The sequence below is a fragment of the Pituophis catenifer genome, unplaced genomic scaffold, assembly GCF_029215685.1.
Source record: "Pituophis catenifer annectens isolate HBS135680 unplaced genomic scaffold, rPitCat1.0.hap2 SCAF_2, whole genome shotgun sequence".
NCBI lineage: Eukaryota > Metazoa > Chordata > Lepidosauria > Squamata > Colubridae > Pituophis > Pituophis catenifer.
In genome coordinates this window covers 132,633,912-132,656,033 of record NW_027256882.1, presented here as the reverse complement: position 1 = coordinate 132,656,033, position 22,122 = coordinate 132,633,912, and the positions used below count along the sequence as shown (strand labels likewise).

At 38.8% G+C, this 22,122-nt stretch overlaps 2 protein-coding genes across 4 annotated transcripts in view; one reads left to right on the top strand and one right to left on the bottom strand.

Annotated features, from left to right (window-relative positions):
• The window catches only part of RECQL5 (RecQ like helicase 5), a 63,514-nt gene that overhangs the window by 23,190 nt on the left and 18,202 nt on the right, over positions 1–22,122 (bottom strand). The window lies entirely within an intron of this gene.
• SMIM5 (small integral membrane protein 5) lies at positions 670–20,319 on the top strand. The gene is made up of 4 exons (XM_070934622.1): positions 670–859; positions 7,704–7,793; positions 17,852–18,008; positions 19,472–20,319. Exons 3-4 carry the CDS (start codon positions 17,882–17,884, stop codon positions 19,585–19,587), a joined length of 243 nt encoding a protein of 80 aa, XP_070790723.1. The 5' UTR covers positions 670–859; positions 7,704–7,793; positions 17,852–17,881; the 3' UTR covers positions 19,588–20,319.

Below are 22,122 nucleotides of genomic sequence, written 5' to 3'. Positions count from 1 at the left end.
ATCCATCCATCCATCCATCCATCCCTCCATCCATCCTTGTCTGTCTGTCCATCCATCCATCCATCCATCCATCTTCCTCCCTACCCTACCCTACCCTACCCTGCCCTGCCTTGCCCACTGCCCTGGAAGTGCACATGCTTCTACTTGTATCTTCCATGTATTAACAGTTCTTCTCAAAACCTCTCTTCCCATGGGGGGGGGGGGGCACAGCCATTGTATAAACTGGGTCTTTTGATTCTTTTTCATGGAGTATTTCAAAGGAGAAAAATAAGCCTGCAAAGATCTTCTGGTATCTGTTGAGGAAGAGCCTTTCGGTTATCTCTTCCATTCTGTTGATTTTGCTAAGAGCAAATCATTCTTTTTCTAACACCCATCACAAAATTAGCAGTCTCCAGTGATGTGGAAAAGAACTCAAGAGTTGCCCAGACAGTGTGAGAAAAGAGCTGAAGAAATTTCTCAGATGCAATCAATAGTTGCACAAAAAGTTGTAACAACTCTTGATTGCCTTGTGGCAATAGTGAGACTTCAGTTGTGTTTTTTTTCCCTTCTTGGTGAGTATGTAATATGAAACTTTACATCTCCAGGATACTAACAACAAAAAGAAAGAGTGCCAGCACACATGTACGCACGCACACGCAGGCAGGCAGAGAAAGCAGCTGGCTGTCAGTAACAAGGATAAGAGAAACAGAGGAGGGAGATATGCATTGAGAATCAAAAATGCAACGGGAGCTGACATGAAAGGGCAGTGACAGAAAAATACAAAGGACAGAGAAAACAAAGTTCTTCAACGCCACTGGAGAAAAGCTCTTCTCAAACAGAATCACAGAGGAAGACTGATCTGTTCAACTTACAGTTCAACGTAAGTGTTTGTAAATGGAGAGGAAAGTGTGTAAAAAGGACACACCGGGGCAGGGGAGTGCAGGGTGGGGAGATAAAGGCTTTTTGCTGGGCTGGCAAAGTTGCACTGCAGGAAAAGTGTGTTAACAGATCTGTTTCTGCATGTTCCCTTGTATTCTTATTTCTTAGAAACTCAGCACCGAGAACTTAAATTGGTAACAGGAAAAATACTTGAGCACCCATAGTTATTGATGCAAGATAAAGTAACATAGATTCCTTGCTAGTTTGAAATGTATGCATTATCCTACACAAATTAAATGCTATTATGAACAAGAATTTAAGAAATATTTTCAGGAGTTTCCCAGTCTTGATCTGTAAAGCATTTTCTGACAATCAACTATAGATGTTGAAGGAATACTTTGGAACTTGCTAATCGTTATTACTGTAGCACTTTTTTCTGAGAGGGTGAAATTTTTGTCTTCAGGAAGAGAGCTCTATTGCTGTTGCACAACCGCTGAAATTTGACTCACAGAATTGGTCATTATACCAAGCAGTGGAAAAAATATCAAAATTTGTATGCTTTCACTTCACTCTCCAGCAGTGTCTGAAGGAAACAGCTGCATAAATACCTTTTAACAAAGTCAGTTATCAAGGCATTCTATGTGAATTTATGTTGATGTGTAATTTATTCTTATTATTGTGTTGACAATGTAAAGGGAAAAGTTTCAGCTGCTCTAAGAGTTGCATTAAATTTAGTAATATTCTTTAAAACAGTGACATCTTTATCTTAGGTTTGGACTGCTCGAGATGCTGTGCTTGTTTGAGGACGGAACACTTCTTTCAAATATCTTTTGAAGCATGAATAGCCTAAGCAGAGTATAATTTCAAAATAGATTGGTATTTTATGGAAATCCGAGCTTATTTATTAAGAAGCAATGACTAGATTAGTGTGGTGTTTGAATAATGCAGGTATTTTTTAAAAAACCAACCGGATCAATTAGTGACATGGTCACAATGGGCTACATAAGGGAGTTACAATAAGGAACAAATTCAGTTCCAAAATGAACAGTAATATTAATGTTTTGCCTATCTGCATATTCAAAAGCATGACATATCTGCTGATACTCATCCGCCAATATACCAATATTCCTGCCTCTAACTTGTCTGGATTGGCAAATTTCTGTGTAAGAAAAAAAATGAAACTTGTAGGATGACATTCCAAACATTGTGGATAATTTGCAAGATTCCTCCAAAACTCTTCAAAAGACCAGCGTAAAGCTCTGTTAAATTCCACAGTAAATTTGACCTAAAGAAATCTTGGCACAGACCATTGTACAACAAAAAATATGGTTGTTCTCTCATTTACTTTGTGCTAATAAATGAACATGGGTACTCACCTCACATTAACTAAATGTTCATTTTACTGTTCACTAAGAAAGATCTGTATTTGGGAGCGGCCAAACATGCATTGATTGGCTTGATCTAATATTATAAAAAAAAAAAATTCTTTATCCTATTTTTAGGATTATACATATTTATACTACATTTCTTAATGTAAAATATTTTGGAAGCTGATTTGTTTGTAACAAGTTTTGTTAGTATATGTTACTACTGCATCCTGTAAATTGGCCAAAGGCATCAATCTAGTTGGCAGCATATACATTTTCTAAATATATACATATAGAGACCTCCAACCTACAAGCGCATATGTTGCAATACGTTTATTACCCTTCAAGATACAATAACATACACAATTATTTTAACTGTAACAGGCTATCATCCTTAAAAGATTTAAAGAGAGCTTTAAATCTGAAGAGCTTTTTTCCAAGAAAACAAATTGTGAGAAAATTGGGGTAACTTGTGGAAAGGAAAAATGTTTTTATAAAGGAACATTGAGGTACAATTTGATATTTTCTTTCCGTTTCTATGCAAGCCTGACTTCACCAGCACATTATATTATCAGCTTCCAGCTAATACCAACAACTAGTACATGTTTCACCTTTCAACTATAGATTTTAAGCACCTACACAGAAGTTATTGTCTAAAAATTTAATAATCAGTTGTGGCAGAGGGCTAACTGTATATAATCTGAATCCTAGTTTGAGGACTTCCAAAACTGATTTTCAAAATGTAAAAACTAATTGAGAGATAGTAATTTTCTCCAAGATCTAAAGAGTTATAGGGAGATTAATTTTAAAAAATGAGAGGCCCAAGCAGCTAAGCTGCAGAAATTAAAAAACAACAGGCCTTCTTAGGAATTTGGCATCAGATGCGGCTTCAAGACAATTTGTAACAGCAGTCCCAAACAAAACAAACAGATCCAGAAGTCTATAAAAACAGAGGCAACAGTTGCCACACTACATTTAGTTAGGAAGGGGCACTTCATATCAAATACACAACAGAACAAAGCAGTTCTTTATGTTATTTATATTATATCTCATAATATATGAGATTTTTATGTTATTTATATTATATCTCATCCTTCCATTTAAAGATGTTAATGATAAATATAATAAAAGCAAAGCTAAAACTAACACATTATAATTGGAACAAGTGAAAACTTAAATATCTGAGAAGCTTATTAGGCCTACAAAACCAGGGTTTTTTTCTCCATCAATACAAAACATTTCAGTGGCAAGCTCTCATATGAAGAAAAGACCATATTTGTAGTTAATATTCCTTTCACTTCCAAAGGGATAGAGATCAGTGGAAAACTCTTTGAGGAATATCTTAATCTTTAAACAGATTTGTGTGAGTAAAATTTGTCCTTAGAAATCCTTTTCTGTCAGCTAAATGTTCAATGTTGTTGTGGGGAAAATATGAAAATGGTATGCTGGATATGATCACCATCTTGAATTATTTGCAAAAATATAGAGCGGGGTACAAAATAAATAATTCCATCTGCATAGGTTAGTTATTTAAGTTTCTTGCCATTATTGCTTCTACTTTTTCTGCATAAATTTTCCATTCGTTAATCGTTCTTCTATAACAATCTAGGACTAAAAACTAAAGTTTTTCTCATTTTGGGTGTTGGCAATATAGGCTTCCAAACTATCTTTTGTATTAGCTTTTTCTAAATATGCAACAACATAGAGAATAAATTGGAGGTTTAAAACTCTATGTCACCCTTGATCCTGCTTTAGAAAACTGTGTAATATGGGGTAACTCACAGTCTCAAATCTTCTGACTCTTGATCATAAGGTATGTGAAATAATTGAATAATACTGTTACAGGACTCAGACATTGTGGAGAGGATCATTTTAACCATATAAGGTCTCTGTGCTTAAAAATAGACAATTTGCTCAAACACACCAGAAAGCAGGTTTGCTTCAGTAAGGATCTGTCTTACTGAAATACTTTAGTCACTTTTTGTTGGTGGAGATAAAAATTAACCAAATCCCACCCTTTTTTTTCTTTGTACATGAAGCTAATTAGATCAAACTACTGATATAATGGTTCTGCAATCACTTCTGGGTGGCAATACAGCATAAAGTTTCAAAGAAGTCTACAGTCTTGATGGAAAGAAAAGCCTCAAGCTAAATTCTCCACAATAGGAACTTTTCCAGAATTCCCTAATTCACCTTAAACTTTTGATACAAATTGAGGTTCAAAGTAGAGCCAACTGATCTTAGGTTTTTTTTTTTTTTTTGCTAATCTGTTTTGCAATGCATTTAGAACGTTCAGCAAGGAGATAATTAAATTACTATTAAATTATTAATTAAGTAGGAGAATTACTATTGTCTCTCTCTAGCTAGACCTCTTGCTATTGGCTGAAAACAGAGAATGGAAGGAAGGCTAAATAAAAAAGAAGATTCCAGAGAAGGTCAAAAGACAGGGAGGAAAAACAGTCCAACATTCTGTGGCCAAAAGAAAGAGAAAAGCATCCAACATTTGGCCACAAATGTATGCAGCAGCTAAAAGGAAACATGCAATTTAAAACACATGTCTTCCACATAAGAACCTTTGCTTGCATTGCCAGCTGTCATGTAATAAAGAGGCCTCTTGGTCTTCTAAAGCGGTATTTTTCAGGCTCAGCAACTTTTAAGATGTGTGGACTTCAACTCCCAGAATTCTGCTGCCAGCAAGCTGGAATCCCCACATTTTAAAGTTGCTGCTCTTAAACACAACTACCAAGTAGCTTTTATCAGTGCTAGGCACAACAACAGGCTAGCATAGTATGTCATTCACTTTACAAAAACTTTGAACAATACCTCGATGAAACATTAAGACAAAACAGAATTTTCCTTTATTTCTGTAAGTATTTGGACTTGATCCTTTTCATGAAAATCTTCTGGAATATCTGTATCACTGCATTCACTTTAAGAAACAGCACTTTAAAACAATGGGCTAAAGCACTCTCAGACCATTGTACAAACACCTCAATAAAGATCTGAATGTATGCACATGACCTTAACCTGCTGATTTGTTATCAAGTGCTGCTTCTTGAGGAGTCAAAATCAAAAATAATAATCCCCTAATTCAGGTTATTAGGGCAGGACAGGCATTCTGGAATACGTGCATACAAAAACAGATACAAAAACATCTGTACAAATTTTTGCTAATCAAAAGAGCTTTCCTTATTTTCCCAAAGGGGACCCATTCTCAAACTACTCCCTACAACAGACAAGATTTGTTCAAAGGAGTACCCTTTAAGAAAGGCTCTTTTAAGCTAGCTAGCCAGACTGTGTTAGGCTCTTGTACATAAGGTGAGAAAATGAACAATCCCGCATCCAATTGTTTAGTATAAGCAACTGGCAGTTTTAATAAAAGAATGTCATTCTTAGATTCCATCAGGAGCCACTAATTCTGTGGTTTAGAAAAAGACAGTCACCTTCCCCTGGGCTATGTGATCCCTAGTAGTGTTTCCTCTCTCTTTAAATTTTTGGCAGCATAGAAAGGGGACCTGCATATGCATGAATGAAAAACTTGCCTTTTTTTGTGGAATAAATATCATAATAGAAAAGAAGCCATACTTCACCACACATGCAAGCTACTCAGTTCAATCAGAGGGGTTTGCAGTTCTCAGAGAGCTCAGCTAACAATCTGCATGTCATTGTGCAAGTTAAAAGAAAATGGAGTGAAGGAGAATTTGAGAAAATCAGTTCTGTACAGGTAGTCTTCAACTTACAACCACAATTGAGCCCAAAATTTATGTTGCTAAGTGAGAAATTTGTTAAAGGAGTTTTGCCCCATTTTAAGACTTTTCTTGCCACATTTGTTAAGTGAATCACTGCAGTTGTTAAATTAATAACATGGTTGTTAAGTGAATTTTGTTTCCCCATTGACTTTGCTTGACAGAAGGTCATAAAAGACAATTACATGACTCCTGGACACTGCAACTCTCATAAATGTGAGTCAGTTGTCAAGCATCCAAATGTAAATCACATGACCATGGGGATGTTACAACAATTGTAGGTGTGAAAAATGCTCATAAATCACTTTTTTCAGTGATGTTGTAACTTTGAACATCACTAAATAAATTATTGTAAGTCTAGGACTACCTGTATCATGTTCCATTGGTAGCTGTGGGAGTAGGTAAAATTATAAGCCAAAAAATTAAACATAAATATATACAGAGAGTTTGATGTGATCATTTTCCTAGAAAAAACTATTTTTCCCCATGTAGTGGATTGACTATGCATACTTTACTGACAGAGGCAACCAAATGCCAGACTGAAGAACAACTGTCAATAAAAGCAAAATAAAATCCTGATTGGTCGGTAATGAAACCTGGTAAACTTTTGGGTGAAGAAACCACTACAATTATTCAGATCATTCAATTATTGTCTTTTGAAAAATTTCTTCTGCTCATTCTCATTTCACAGGTCACATACAGAAATTTCCATTTGGCAGGCAGGCAAAAATACCAAAGCTAAAGCTTTAAATAATTTTTTAAAGTGTCAAATTAATCTTAATCACTTGTTCTAATCAGTGCTCTCAAAATATTGCATTCAGTGTGAAGGAGATTGTTTTACTCATGACTTGCTGATATTTGGGTAGAAGTGGGAATGTCAGCTAACCAACCATACTTTTTTTTCAACAAACACAAAAAGAGTACAAAAGTACTGGTGTCCTAATTCAGATAGCTATAAATGTACTATGCTTATCATTACAAGAACTTATTACAGCCTCCTTAACAAGTCATGTTCTTCTCATGCTGCAGGTTGAAGATTTTTCCCATAGTAATAAAATGGGAGGAGTGAAAAAATAACTACATCAGATCAGCAATCTAAGTGGAAGAACATAGGGATACAGTAGAGACCATCTGGATAAAAATCAGTGATTGCATTAACAAAATCATATTATTATTGGTACCTCCATTGTTCGCCCTAACCAAGGAAACTGGATAATACTTTACAAAAGCAAATTGTACATCTTTCAAAAAGATACAAAACAATAGTGATGGCTGCCACAACTTCTGTTGGAAGAGCAAACCATGTAAAGCATGGACCTTCCATGAAATTTATAACTTGCCATCCATTTTCTCCTTCAGAGAGTACAATATGTTATCCTTTACTTGATATTATCCACAAAGATATGAACAAATTGTGCAATGATGAAGTTTGGAGACAGAAAGATTTTAGGGAAGGGATCTGGTGCATGGCCATCCAATTTGATCTAGTGAGACAGGCGGACAGTCTTAGGAAAAGGCACTCCCGCAAATAACCAGGTCCCATGCCATATAAGGTTTTTAAGGGGTTAACCAGCAACTTGAACTGCACCCAAGGTTTTAATTCAGCCCCATCACTGCCACAAGTGCTATACCACAGTGTGTTATGGTAAGTCCTGAATGGTCACTGAACGAATGTCATAAAGCAAGGAGTACCTGTGCTCTCATAATAACCAACTGTATATCACCACCTCAGGTTGTGAGGGAGATGCTGTTGTCATTCTTTCCTGGTATCTGGAGGCAATCAAGGTCCAGATGGGAGTGAGCACATTGAAGCTGAATCCAAGTAAGTCAGAGTTGCTGTTATTGCCTCTTTAATGGGCAAGCAATATTTAGCAGAGAGCAGGCTCACCACTTGGGATCCTTCTGGATTTGCAGCTCTGGCTAGAACAGCAGGTGGAAGCTGTTGCCAGAAGGACATAGCTTGTGTGCCAGCTGTGACCTGACCCTGGGGTAGAAGAACCTGGCTACAGTACAGTAACTCATTATTACCTCATCACTACCCAGTTAGACTACTATGATGCACTCCAGTTGGGGCAATATTTAAAGGCTATTTAGAAATTACAATTAGTTCAAAAATTTTTATTTATTTATTTATTTTTCATATTTGTATACCGCCGTACTCCCGAAGGACTCAGGGCGGTGAACAGTCATAAATAAATACAAAGACTTATAAAAGTTAAAGACTATTAAAAACAGATTAAATAATTTAGGCTCAAAAAAATTAAAACCAAAACATCCAAATTTATCTAAAAGAGATCTAAAACCCGATTTAAAAACCTGATTTAAAAGCCAATTTAAAAGGGAGAGTTAGGCCAGACCAGCCTGTTGGAATAGAAACGTTTTCAGGGCACGGCGGAAGATGCGTAAGTCTTGGATCCTTCGTAACTCCGGGGGGAGCCCGTTCCAGATGGTAGGTGCCCCCACAGAGAAGGCTCTCCCCCTGGGGGCTGCCAGTCGACATTGTTTGGCCGACAGCACCCCGAGGAGCCCCTCTCTATGGGAGCGAACTGGCCGGTGAGAGGCTATTGGTGGCAGGAGGCGGTCTCGTAAGTACCCTGGCCCTGAGCCATGGAGCGCTCTAAAGATAGTAACCAAAACCTTGAAGCGCACCCGGAAGACCACTGGGAGCCAGTGTAGCTCGCGCAGGAGGGGGGTCACATGAGAACGCCACATTGCTCCCGTCACCACCCGCGCGGCCACATTCTGGACCAGTTGGAGCCTCCGGGTGCTTCTCAAGGGGAGCCCCATGTAGAGAGCATTACAATAATCCAGGTGTGAGGTGACAAGGGCGTGAGTGACCATGCGTAACGAGTCCCAATCCAGAAAGGGACGCAATTGGCGAATCAGGCGAACCTGATAGAAAGTCCTCCTGGCCATGGCCATCATATGCTCTTCTAAAGACAGCCGCGAGTCCAGGAAGACGCCCAAGTTGCGAACTCCATCTGTGGGGGCCAACGACTCGCCCCCAATAATCAGAGATGGCGCCAACTGACTATATCGGGACGACGGAAACCACAGCCACTCGGTCTTGGATGGGTTGAGTCTGAGTTTGTTCCTCCCCATCCAGATCCGTATACAGTGACTCACATAACTTCTGGCCTCCTGAAGGTTAGAATATACAACATTTGGCTTTCCAGACCTTGTCTTGGTTGCCTATTGGTTTTCGAGTACCATTTAGGGCACTGTTTTCAACCTATAAAGCCCTTTATGATTTGGCATCTGGACACCTGCAGGACTGTCCACTCAAACCAGTAGTGCCTTTATGAAACAAAGCTGGAGCAGATGCTGACATTAAGTTGGTGAAGGGGCTCTGCACAAAACATAGTTATTTCACTTAGTAGAGTCTTAGGAACAATAATAACCTGCTACCAAGGACAGTGAACTTCTGAATATTCCTTGGAAGAATGTCTAAGAAATTCCTTCTACAGAGCATATTCTGGAGAAAGAAGTCTGCTCCATCATCAAGGTTTGGAGAAACAACCTAAAGGTTGAGGATACCTATATAATTATCTGCAATTCATTACCACCTGACAGGAAAGCATACAGGAAAAACAAGTTTAAAATCATTACTATCGCATACCATAGGTGGTTTTTCAAGAAGCAACTGGACTTTCTGGTTTTTCTTTGAAGACGTTTCGCTTCTCATTCAAGAAGCTTCTTCAACTCCGGCTGGATGGTGGGGAATGGAAGGATTTATACTCCTTGCAGACAGCTGGTCATTTGCATTCTAGAGTTCTTTTGTCTTCAAAGAAAAACTAGAAAGTCCAGTTGCCTCTTGAAAACCCATATTTGGAACAACAATGACCTGGATGACCGAGAATCTCCATAAACATTTATTACAGCATACCATTATATAAACAAAATATCAAGATTGCTTCACACTGTAATGAATGTTTGCATGAGCTGAACTGCTATTGCATTTCAATGGGGAAAATAACATTCAAAGAGAAGAAAGCAAGCTTAAGGACAGTTCGTTTTTAAAGTGGCTGGATTTTTCTATGAAGAATTGTTTATTAATGAAATGGTATACAATAATGCATTGCTTATTATGTATTTTGCTTGGAATAAGAAATAACTCCATAATTTTGGCTTTAAAAACTGCATCCAAGTGGAGAGTGAGAGGAGTTCCCCAAATCCACAACCATAATTTATAAAAGGAAAAGCTAATGTAAAATATCCAACTTGTTAACAAATTATCCATTTCTGGAATATGCTTTATATTCAGTTAACTGTGTTAATCTAGTAATTTTTCATTGCTTTAATAGGTACTGCAATGGAAATTTACATCTAAAATAGACTTTGCAAAGGAAGTCTACATTTAAAAATATCAATATGTACAATTTAGGAAAAAACAAGTCTCCTTTACCTGCAATCCCACAAGCCACCATTATTTATTATCATATGCTCCAAGTTTTTCCTAAGCCTTGCAATGACAACTTTTTACTTTCTCACACTAAAATCCTAAACACTTAATTTTTTTGCCAATTCAAATCCTTAAGTTTGCAAAAGTATTTATACATGATTGAAGAATGGCTTAGAATTCAAGATTTGTATGAAGATAGTTAATTGCTGTTTTCAAATTTCAAATTTTCAAACCAAGTTGTTTCACAAGATCTTTGTGTCTTTGTAGGTTCCAGATGGAGCTTGGGCCATTTCCTGAGATTCTGGCTCATGACTCGGCTGAAGACCTGGTGGCCGCCTGGGATAGTGCGGCTGCCGGGGCCTTGGACCGTGTCGTGCCTTTGCGGCCTCTGACCCGGCACCAAACTCACCTAGCTCCTTGGTTCTCCGAGGAGCTCAGGGAGATGAAGCGCCGGAAAAGACGCCTGGAGAGTAGTTGGAGGACCAGCCGCTCCGAATCCGACCGAACACTGGTGAGGTCTCATATTAAGACCTACCTAGTGGCGATAAAAGCGGCGAAATCTAGCTATTTTGCTGCTCTTATCGCGTCATCAGATAATCGCCCGGCCGCCCTGTTTAGGGTGACCCGCTCCCTCCTCCACCTGGAAGTGCGGGATGACCCCTTGCAGGGCTGAGCTGAGGACTTTGTGCAGTATCTGTATGACAAAATCGCTCAGATTGGGGAAGGGCTGGCCTCTGACTGGGTATGTCCGGACGGGATGACTGAGGCAGGTCTTGAGAGTGTTATCTGGGGGGAGTTCGATCCTGTGGCTCCTGAGGACATGGACAGGGTCCTGGGACGGCTGAACGTGACCACGTTTATTGGACCCGTGTCCCTCCTGGTTGGTACTGGCTTCCCGGGAGGTGACACGAGGCTGGCTCCAGAAGATAGTTAACACTTCTTTGAGTGAGGGGGTCCTGCCGGCCGCTTTGAAAGAAGCGGTTGTGAGGCCCCTCCTAAAGAAGCCCTCTCTGGATCCGGCTGTTTTGGCTAACTATCGTCCAGTCTCCAATCTTCGCTTCGTTGCGAAGGTTGTTGAGAGTGTGGTAGCGCAACAGCTTCCCCGGTACCTGGATGAAGCTGTCTCGCTCCAGTCCGGCTTCCGGCCTGGGCACAGCACGGAAACGGCATTGGTCGCGTTGGTGGATGATCTCTGGAGGGCTCGGGATAGGGGTTGCTCCTCTATCCTGGTCCTGTTAGACCTCTCAGCGGCTTTTGATACCATCGACCATGGTATCATGTTGCACCGGTTGGCGGGGTTGGGGGTGGGGGGCACTGTTCTGCGGTGGTTCTCCTCCTACCTCTCTGACCGGTCGCAATCTGTGTTGACAGGGGGGCAGCGGTCGACCCCGAGGCACCTTGCTTGTGGGGTGCCACAAGGGTCGGTCCTCTCGTCCCTTCTGTTCAACATTTATGTAAAGCCGCTGGGTGAGATCATCCGTGGCTTCGGGGTGGAGTTCCATCAGTACGCTGATGACACCCAGCTGTACATCTCCACCCCAGGCCACCCCAACGATGCCCTTGAAGTGATGTCCCAGTGCCTGGAGGCCGTGCGGGCCTGGATGGGGAGAAACAGGCTCCGACTCAACCCCTCCAAGACCGAGTGGCTGTGGCTTCCGGCGTCCCGATATAGCCAGCTGACGCCATCGCTGGCTATTGGGGGCGAATCACTCGCCCCCACGGAGAGGGCTCGTAACTTGGGCGTCCTCCTGGACGCACGGCTGTCTTTAGAAGATCATTTGACGGCCGCGGCCAGGGGGGCTTTTTATCAGGTTCGCCTGATATGCCAGTTGCGCCCCTTTCTAGATAGGGACTCCCTTCGCACAGTCACTCAGGCACTCGTCACTTCCCGCCTGGACTACTGCAACGCTCTCTACATGGGGCTCCCCCTGGGGTGCACCCGGAGGCTCCAGCTGGTCCAGAACGCGGCCGCGCGGGAGATTATGGGGGCGACGAGGCGCTCCCATGTGACACCTCTCCTGCGCGAGCTGCACTGGCTCCCGGTGGTCTTCCGGGTGCGCTTCAAGGTGTTGGTGACCACCTTTAAAGCGCTCCATGGTTTAGGGCCGGGGTACCTACGAGACCGCCTTCTGCCACCAATAGCCTCTCACCGGCCAGTACGCTCGCACAGAGTGGGCCTCCTCAGGGTGCTGTCCGCCAGACAATGTCGGCTGGCGACCCCCAGGGGGAGAGCCTTCTCTGTGGCGGCGCCCACCCTCTGGAACAACCTCCCCCCAGAGATACGTACAATAACAGACCTCCGGATTTTTCGTCGGGCCCTAAAAACCTATTTATTTCAACTAGCTGGGCTGGCTTGAGTTAAATTTTAAATTGATTTTAAATTGGGTTGTTTCAATTTACGGCCAAAATATTTAATTATTTTAAACTGTTTTTAAATTTTGTATGTCCTGTTTTTTACTTTGGCTGTTCACCGCCCTGAGTCCTAATTGGAGAAGGGCGGTATAGAAATTGAAACAAATAAATAAAATAAAATAAAATAAAATACTCAATGGCTTTGTCATGAAATCAGCTAAATTGTTTTCTGATGGACAATAAATTAGGTCTATCACATTTTCTTTCACTGCTTTTCTGACATAATATTTTATGTCAACATGCTTACTTCTGGTTTTTACTCTCTCACCTGTTGCCATTTGTATATATGTTGTGCTACTTCAAATATTGGTATAGCTCCTTTCACTTCAATATCCAAATCCTTTAACAATTGTATATACCATGTTAACTCTGAGCACAATTCTGGCAATGCTATAAACCTCCTCAGCTGTGAAAATGGCAACTGAAGTCTATTTTCTAGATTTCCAACCAATAGTATATTTGCAAACATTAGAACAAATCTTGATATTGTCCATCTTGTACATCATTAGCCCAATCACTATCTACAAAACATTTCAATTCCCAATTCATTTGATAGTTGAAAATGCAATCCAAAATCCATGTTTCCTTTTAAATGTAGTATTCTTTTAATTCTTAACCAGTGTTGTTATGTAGGCTTTGAGCAACTAACCTTGCTTTATATTGTACTTCATCATTCATCAAAAGTTTCTTTTTGTATACCCATCTGCACCCAACAGCTTTTTCTCTCTCTGGTAATCCCACTGGAGTGAAAACTTTGTTTTTGCATAGACAACATTTCTTTATCTATAACCTCTTTCCATTTCTTTTGTTCTGCCAGAGGTAAATTGAATACTTCCTGGTAATTTGGGGGCTCATAAAAGATGTCACATACTTTTTACCTCATCAACTGTGAATCTTTCTGGAGGAACATCTTTGTTTGCTCTCTCAGCCGTCCTTGGAATAAACTCTTCCTGTTTCACTGGAATTTCACTCTCCAAACATTCCCCTGAGCTATACACAAATCCTAAACTACTCTTGGATTCCTGTTTAACTTGCCTGTGTGAATGTTCATTCATTGGAGACCTCTGACTAACAGGCATTAAAATTTCAGTACTGGCATGAATCTTTTCCCAATTCTCATGTTCTGAAAAATTTGCAGAATGTGAGATAATAACATTTACAGATGGACACAAAAATGCCTATAACCTATAGGTTGATTGATAACCTATAAATTTCATTTAATCCCTTGCCTTTGGCTGTCCTTTCCTCCTCATTGTCTTGGGAATGTGCACCCATGCACTGTCACCAGAGATTCTTAAATGTGCCAAAGATAGTTGTCTTTTATATAACATGTAATATGGAGTTTCATTAATTGCTGAACTCCATAGTCTATTACCAAATAATTGGCAGTTAAAATTGCTTCACCAATACAGTTTACTCATTCCTGCATCTACTAGTAATATATCTTTCATAGTTTGTAACACACCATTTCTGCATTCAACAATTCCATTCTTTGCCAGAGTGTAGAGATTCATTCTTCTATGGATTATGTCTTTCTTTCTCAGCCACTGCTGAAACATGTTAGACATGAACTCTGTTCCTCTGTTTGTAGTTGACATGCCCTCCTGTCTATGAACATTACCCACTGCTTAAATTGCTGAACAGTTCTGTTTTGCTTTTTAATAAAAACAATATCATATCTTGAGAAATCATCAATTACCTAAGCAAATTTGGCCTCTCCCATTGATGGAGATAGAGGGCCAATTAAATCAGTATGTACTAACTGAAAAATGCTGTCAGATTTCCTCTCACTTCTTTTGCTGACAGGGTTTATTTTCGATTTGGTCTCTTTGCACAATCCAAATAGTTGTCACAATCTTTTACATTCAAGTCAGGCATTTTCTGTAATACTTTAAAGTTTGCATGATCCAGTCTTCTGTGCAATAAATGTGCACAGCCATTATGCTTTGATTCATTAGAAATTGTTTGCATACTGCCACTAGTTTTCTTGTGGTTCAAAACATAAATTGTTCAGTTTCAAATCTTGTGCACACACCGATAGTCTTTATGACTTTGCATGTACCCTTTGTAAAAATTACCTCATATCCTTCATTCTTCAACTCCACTCTCCAAGACACACTCAGCAAATTGTGATCTAAATCTGGTACACAAAACCTTATTAAACGACTTATCAATACATGGTACATATACTGTTCCTTGCCCCTGTACAAAAGAACGATTACTATTTGCCAGGCTTACATATTTCTGGGCAGCTGGTCCCAGACTGGAAAAAAGTTGTTTTTCATATGCTCATTTGCCCCGCTGTCCAACAACCAAATGTCTTGAATGCCTTTGTTGTTTGCCTTCACCATAGAAATCTGTGTGTCTCCCTTCTTCTATTGTTGTGCTGTCTCTCTGTTTGTTTCTTTTAATCTTTTTACTGGGCAATTTCTCTGGATATGTTGAGTGGATCCACATGCAAAGCAGTGTTTTTAGTACACAGATTTTCTCTCCCATCTTATTATCTCTCTGGAATGCAGATCATTTTTGACTGAGCTGTAAATTACTATTGTTACTCTCAGGTGCGATGTTTCTCACTATTTTTTTCTGTTCTTCTTCCAAAAGCCTCCTGGTTATATAACTCAGTTAAATCATGCTTTTTCATGGACTCCAGGTTTGCTACTAACATGTCCCATGCATCATCAAGGGAACACAGCACCATACAATTTGTGCTGCTTCTGAAAACACCATTCCTTGCTCTTCTAGGAAGGTTTCCTCATGAACTGGAGGTGATTTGTCAGACTTTCTCCAGACTATATAGCCTTGCTCTATAAAGTTTTCTGGTGAGAGTTACTTGCTGCTTGCCATCTTCCTTACATAAATTCTGGGTAATGCAAAGCAGTATTCCCTAGCAATTGTGAGCCCACACACATGTATTACCTGACTATCCTCCCAGCACAAAATTATGCTTTTGTTGTTCCTCATTAAGTTTTGCTGGAGGATTGCTTACAACAGTCTACAAATCCTCCTTTCCAGAAACATCTCCATCTTTATGCTCCATGAGAGATAATTCATCCTAAGAAGAGCCAAAGGAAATCCTCCTCCCATTCCTGTAACATAGCCTCATGCTGTCTGTACAAGCCAATAATCCTCAACCTTTCTAGGACTCACAAAAAAATTTTTACATCAGAGAAATTTTCTACTGTCATGTCAGGGAACTTCTGGGCCCATAACCTGTTAGGGAATTGTGCAGCAGGTGTCCAAATGAAGTCAGAGATGCTTACACGAACTTGTAATTTTATATAAATAAATATATTTAACATATATTTACAACAAATAACATAGCCAGGCACATCACTACATCATGATGGTAAATCACAAAACAGCAAAAAGGCGGGAAAAAGTCCCCCTTTACATCCAGCAACCAATCATAATGTAGATTGCCTCATGCAGGAATTCATGCATTCTCCAACCAACCAACTATCACTGTGTATTTTGGCCCATTATCCACTTTACTATTTCAGCTATTAAATTAAATATCTTAACACATTGCTTAGATAATAATTCTCTAATTCATAAGTTCTACCCTATATTTGATACTTAAGAAAAAATATCAGCTTTATTTTGACATGCTAGCAATTATTGATTCAAATGTGATAGATTTGAGGTATTTATAATTTTATTCCCATATTTCTGCCAACACACATAGAGTATAAGACTACATACATTTACCATTTATAATTTAAAATAAAAATATATATTACAAGGTGTAAAATAACAAGAACCTCCCATAAATATAAAAGTAGGCTATGTGATGTCTATAGGCAATCTATTTTATGGACACCTGTTTTGACATTCACCAATCTTCCTTGAGTCTCATTTTAAAGCATTGGCGTTAAGCATTTTCTTTATTCAAAACTACATCTCTGGACCTCCACATAACCAACCGTTTGTTTAGAAATATGCCCATATTTTCCCAGGTAAAAAACAAGTTGTTCTGAAGTGCGAGGGGAGGTAAGGAGAAGCATTGTCCTTGATTTGTAAATGGACACTCTGTGAATCACCCTGCCCAAATGACAGGGTGATTTTCTCAAACTGCCTGATCCCCCCACCATCAGTAGCCAAAATCCATTTCCAAGTCCAATGCCATTAATACTATAATTGGAGCTAGTCTAATTCCTTAGATTAAGGAGTTCCCTTGAGATTTTAATTATATTACATGCTATTACATTATCATTTTTTCAACAGCTTAAAGGCAATACAGAGCTCATAACAAATTGGTAGCTAGGTCAAAAAGAATGAACCTGTAACAGATGTTTCCTTTGTGGTTCCTTTCTTATTATTTTCTGGTATGTTATACCTTCATAATTTCTGTGCTATGTTTTAAAATATATCTAATCTGAGTTATACTTTAAAACACTGAACAAAACACTCAGAATGAAATAGTGATGCCACTCTTAGACTAGAGGTTTCAGAATGTACCATGTAGCAGATAGAACCCCAACAACTCTGGAACAGAAACAAATACTTCTTAGTAGATGGAACATAGAACTTAGAACATCATTTATTATGTGAAAGGCAATATGATGCACTTCATGTTGGATTTGCTCCAAGCTTGCTTTACTGTGAGATGGAATTATTTTCTCACTGGAAGATCAAGAAAAGCTGGCAAGTGAACTATAAACCCCCCTTAACTGTCAGTATGCTGTCAAAATAGAACAAATCATATAATCACTGATAATGTACTATGAAGATACAACACACATACTTTAAATAGATACATATACCCATGATTAATTGTTTGGGCTCTATACAAGGAGATGCTACACTCGTGCTACAACTCTAAAATGAGACAAATGCAAATTAGCATTTGATTGCTTTCAATGTATTTTTATGTTTGGGCAACTTTGGAGAACCTTCATCCAAGCAGCTGTCTGAAAATCCTGGGGCACAGCCCGGATAAACTTGTTTTGTTAATGATCTTGCTTTTTGCTGGCTTTAAATAAAAGGCAGGTCTTTCTCCTAGCGCTCACAAGCTGAAACTAAAGCAAAACACATTGTCTTCTGCCTTCCTCTCTGTACCCCAGTGCTGCAAGCTGTGGACTGAGAACAGCAGAATGTCCTTCAAAGAATTTCAGAACGAGCTCAGTGCTATTGGTTACAAATTATGGCTTAAGCTCCAGAGACTACACAAAGCTGACCCGCTGGAGATTGTCTGTTTTTTTATTATTATCTTATTCATTGGTAAGTATCCAGCTTCCTGATGCTTGCAACAGATCCAGGCTCAACTAATATGTTTGATAGGAGCTCTAAATAGTGCTGTTCCATAAGCTTATTCTGTAATTTAAATCTTTTCTGATTTATAGAAGGCTATAAAGTTCAGAAGGAACTAAATGCTTTAATTTAGAATGGGATAGTCTGAAGTCTTTATGTATAGTGCAATACAGCAAAGCTTTTCAATATGGTAACATGTATACAATATTTAAATTAAGCTTCTCCAACTGAATGGCTTCAGAAATGCAGGGCCACAATGCCTACTATTCCAAATCAGCATGGTCAATCAACAAAGTAAGAATGATGAGAATAAGGCTTTTGATTTAAGAACTGTGCTAGCATATTTTTCGTTCCAGGTTATGAACACTCTCTAAGCATAGATAGTCCTTGTTTAATGGCTATTACTAGTTACAACAGTGGCAAAAAAGTAACTTTACAACCAATCATCACATTTATGATCTTTGCTGGGTTGTAAAGAAAAAAAAAGGTGAACTAACATCATAAGAATGATTTCCTTTAACAACCGCTTTGCTTAATGACCAGTTGCCAGTTCCAATTGTGGCTACTAAGCGAGGACTACCTATAATTGTAAACTTGCACATCTCAACATTATACTGAAGTATGCATGTTTTTATCTGGACATTTATCAGTGTAAAAAGAAGGGATACTTGAAGCACTAGAAAGCAGATTGTGTGGAGCAATATGAAATGTCTGTGATTATATTTCCATGGAACATATTTACTTCTGAAATATTCTAATAACATGGGCATATTTGAACCAGCTTCGAACTAGATCAGGAGTTCACAGGACAAATAAACATTTAATTAAGGCCCATTAATTTTTAGGAAGTTAACCATTGAATAAAAGCAGCTGAAGAATAAGTTAAAGTGTGAAAAGGAGAGGCTGGCAGACAAGCCTGAACAAATCTAAGCAAATTGTTGAGTCTATTCCACCCCTTCTCCTGTGTGGCCAGGAGAAGATTTATTACAGTGGCAAAGGAAAGAGAAAAAACCAGGGTTTGGGGGAGGTGAAGCTAAATCCTCTAAAATTTTCCTCATGTCTATGTAGGAGGAGACAGGTGGGATGTACATAAACACAACACTTTGCTTATGCTTTTTCTGCACCAGGTATTCAGCTATACCAACCTTTCCCTCCACATCCCCTCACTGAGTGTGGCAGAAAGCATTACAACAATTTTAAGCCCAAGAAGCTCAACAATTAAAAACATTAAGCCACAATTTATAATTTGAATATCAAAAGTAATAATTCTTCTCAGGTAATATTTTGTTGGCATTATAAGCAATCTCAGAAATTACTTTCTAAAGCTACTTCTGGACTACATCTGCTTACACTCACTGCGTAGTGGGCTGGACTGGTTCTAATTTCTGGTCCATTTCCAAAACCAATATTCTTTGTCTCCTTTCACCTTTCAGTTACGATGCTTTCAATGATGATTGTAGCTTGCAGCTTTTGCTGCAGCTGCTTCTATGATGGAAAACCAAAAGAGAAGGCCAAAAGGATTGAGGTTCAACCTGCAGATGATTTATAAAACTGAATTTAAAAAAGAATACAGAAGTTGGGGGAAGACTTGGAACGACTCCAACATGGCATACCAATCCATGGAACATAATGGTAAATGAGAGATAAAGTAAGAGACAGAGAGAGAGAGAGAAGAAAAAAGAGATTGAACCTGAACATAGGACTCTATTTTATGACATGGCTTTTGACATGTTGAAAATGCACCGTTTGCAGTAGTTTTCTCTCCTCAACCTATCAAGACAATACAATTTTTAAAATTCCAAGTGTAAAATCTGGTCAAACATGCAGAAGAAAGTTACACCAGATTTCATTTCCACATTACAGCTGGGGAAGTCCCAGAGAGATCAAGATATGTGCAAGCATTCAGCAGAATGAAGTCTAACATAAGCATGGTTTCCCCTCTGCTCAACCATTTAAAGCTAAGTTAACCAGAGACATGATAGCTAAGCAAGTCAGGCATTCAGAAAATGATGCAGGCTTGAAGATGACAAACGAGTTCAGAGACAGCAAAGAAAAGCAGCAACAAATTCTCTAGTCTTCCTTCCCTCCTTAATGAAAGAATAAACAACTGTCAAAGAAAGTACATATGCTGTAGCTGCTGTATACCCAAGGAAAGCTGAAGGGATATGATAATGCTCACAATGCTGTATTGTTTCCTGCCTTTAAAAATTACTGCCTTTTTTTTTTTTAATGTTTTGGTGTCTTCTGTTTAAACTTTGTATATGACAAATCCTTAACTCAAAGGAAAGGGAACAAAAGAATCACTTGACTTTATGTTGGGCTTAAGAATTATATATGTCCTCTATGAATACTCTTATGAATAATTTATAGTTGTGGTGGGTTCATGTTATATTTAAGGCAATTAAAATATACCAAAGGGAAAAAAGGCAACAGGAGGTAACAGGAACTCTTCCAATCATTCAGTGAGGTTTACAGTTTAATCCTTTGCTCCCTTCATTAGGAGTCTGTGTTTTAAGGTGAATTTATACACAGAGAGATCAGACAGAGTACAAGCGAAAGGAGGTTTCACTCAGGAAATGAGTGCAACAGCTGGACAACAGCATTATGCTAAATGGTACAGCAAAAACATAACCAAGAATGAGCTACCCAGCCACAACTTACAACAGAGTATAAATCCCTTTCCAAAGAGACACTTTCTGCTTTAATCGATTTCAAAGAGGGTTACATGTGCACAAAAGAGAAACAATGGCACTTGACCTGTGTAAATCGAAATAGAAAAGTTGGTGGTGGATAACGGTATATCTGCTGTTCTTTAGAGGTATTGGACTATCTATATTTGTCATCACCCACAGTTAGACTGCTAAGACTCCTATTGTGGTAATAGATAACTATCTCATTTACCCCAAAGCGATTTGAATCTGAATTTAACATGAAATAGGGTTACCTTTTACCACAATACATAATCTCATAGTTACCTAGTTATATCCCATGAATCCACATTTCTGAATAATATAGATTAATAAACCCTTATTCTGGTTCAGCACTTTAAATATGCTGAATATATATGCCATACCTCAATTAAAACTGTATACCTTTTCGACTAAAACTTAGAGCAATGTACCAGTTATATATTGTGCCTGCAAATATTTAATTCTTCCAAATTTCTGCAATCCCAAATTGCAAAACCAGATTTATCAAGCATCCAACCGAGTTGTCATGAAGTTTTGCTGCATTAAGGTACAACTGAGGTTGTTTTTCTTAGTGGAAGGATGAGAAATTTATGACCCAGACATTTAGAACTATAATTGGGAAGAACCTCAGTCAACATAAGTAAAGATGAGAGATGCAAGGTGCTGCATTTCAGCAACATCTACCAGCAAGTTCTATTTCTATATGCTATGAAGAGTGATGAAAAGCCTCCAGTATATTTATTCTGGGTGTGCACTGTTTCAGAAGTCACTCCCTTGTGCAAATGACAGGAATAAGAAAACAGCTTCAGCAACCACAGAGACACAGAGATTAACTTGATTTCAAACATGGCTGCTTTTTTATAATTGCACAGCTGCCAGACTGTGGAGAGAACAAGTTAGCCACACAAAATGATCCCATAGCCAAATCATTGTCCAGTATTTCCAACAATACAATGATAGTGCGCTACAGAAAAAAAAAGTACAATATCCTGAATCTCCATTAATACTATAATAAATTTAAACCAAGTATTACACTGGAAAAAAATGCTGGATTAAAAGAAACTAATGGTAGGCCGAAATAATTGTTTTTAAGGTTTAGGGAGGAAGTCTTCCAGGAGAAAGTGTTCAACCTTTTATTGGACACATCTGCTTTCCTCACAAATCTGTTAAAGAGATTTTTTGGGGTGGGAAAACAAAAGTATGTGTTGTATTGAGAAAGGCCTTGCAAGGAAAAAAATAAGCACCTTTTTTGAAATACTAGTTCCACCGATCTTCAATGAAGGCATATGAAACAATTAATTCTTTCTTTCTGAAAGAAAAGTCTAGTGTGTACTTATTTGTCATCATTCATACCTTCATTTTGGGTGGATTACTATGGCTTTAAACTTCCATAA

What these genes read in the sequence shown, in the direction of transcription:
- SMIM5 (XM_070934622.1), top strand. Translation starts at nt 17,882, where the DNA reads ATGTCCTTCAAAGAATTTCAGAACGAGCTCAGTGCTATTGGTTACAAA. An exon ending in TATTATTATCTTATTCATTG is followed by an intron (nt 18,009 to 19,471) that starts GTAAGTATCCAG and finishes TTCACCTTTCAG; the next exon opens with TTACGATGCTTTCAATGATG.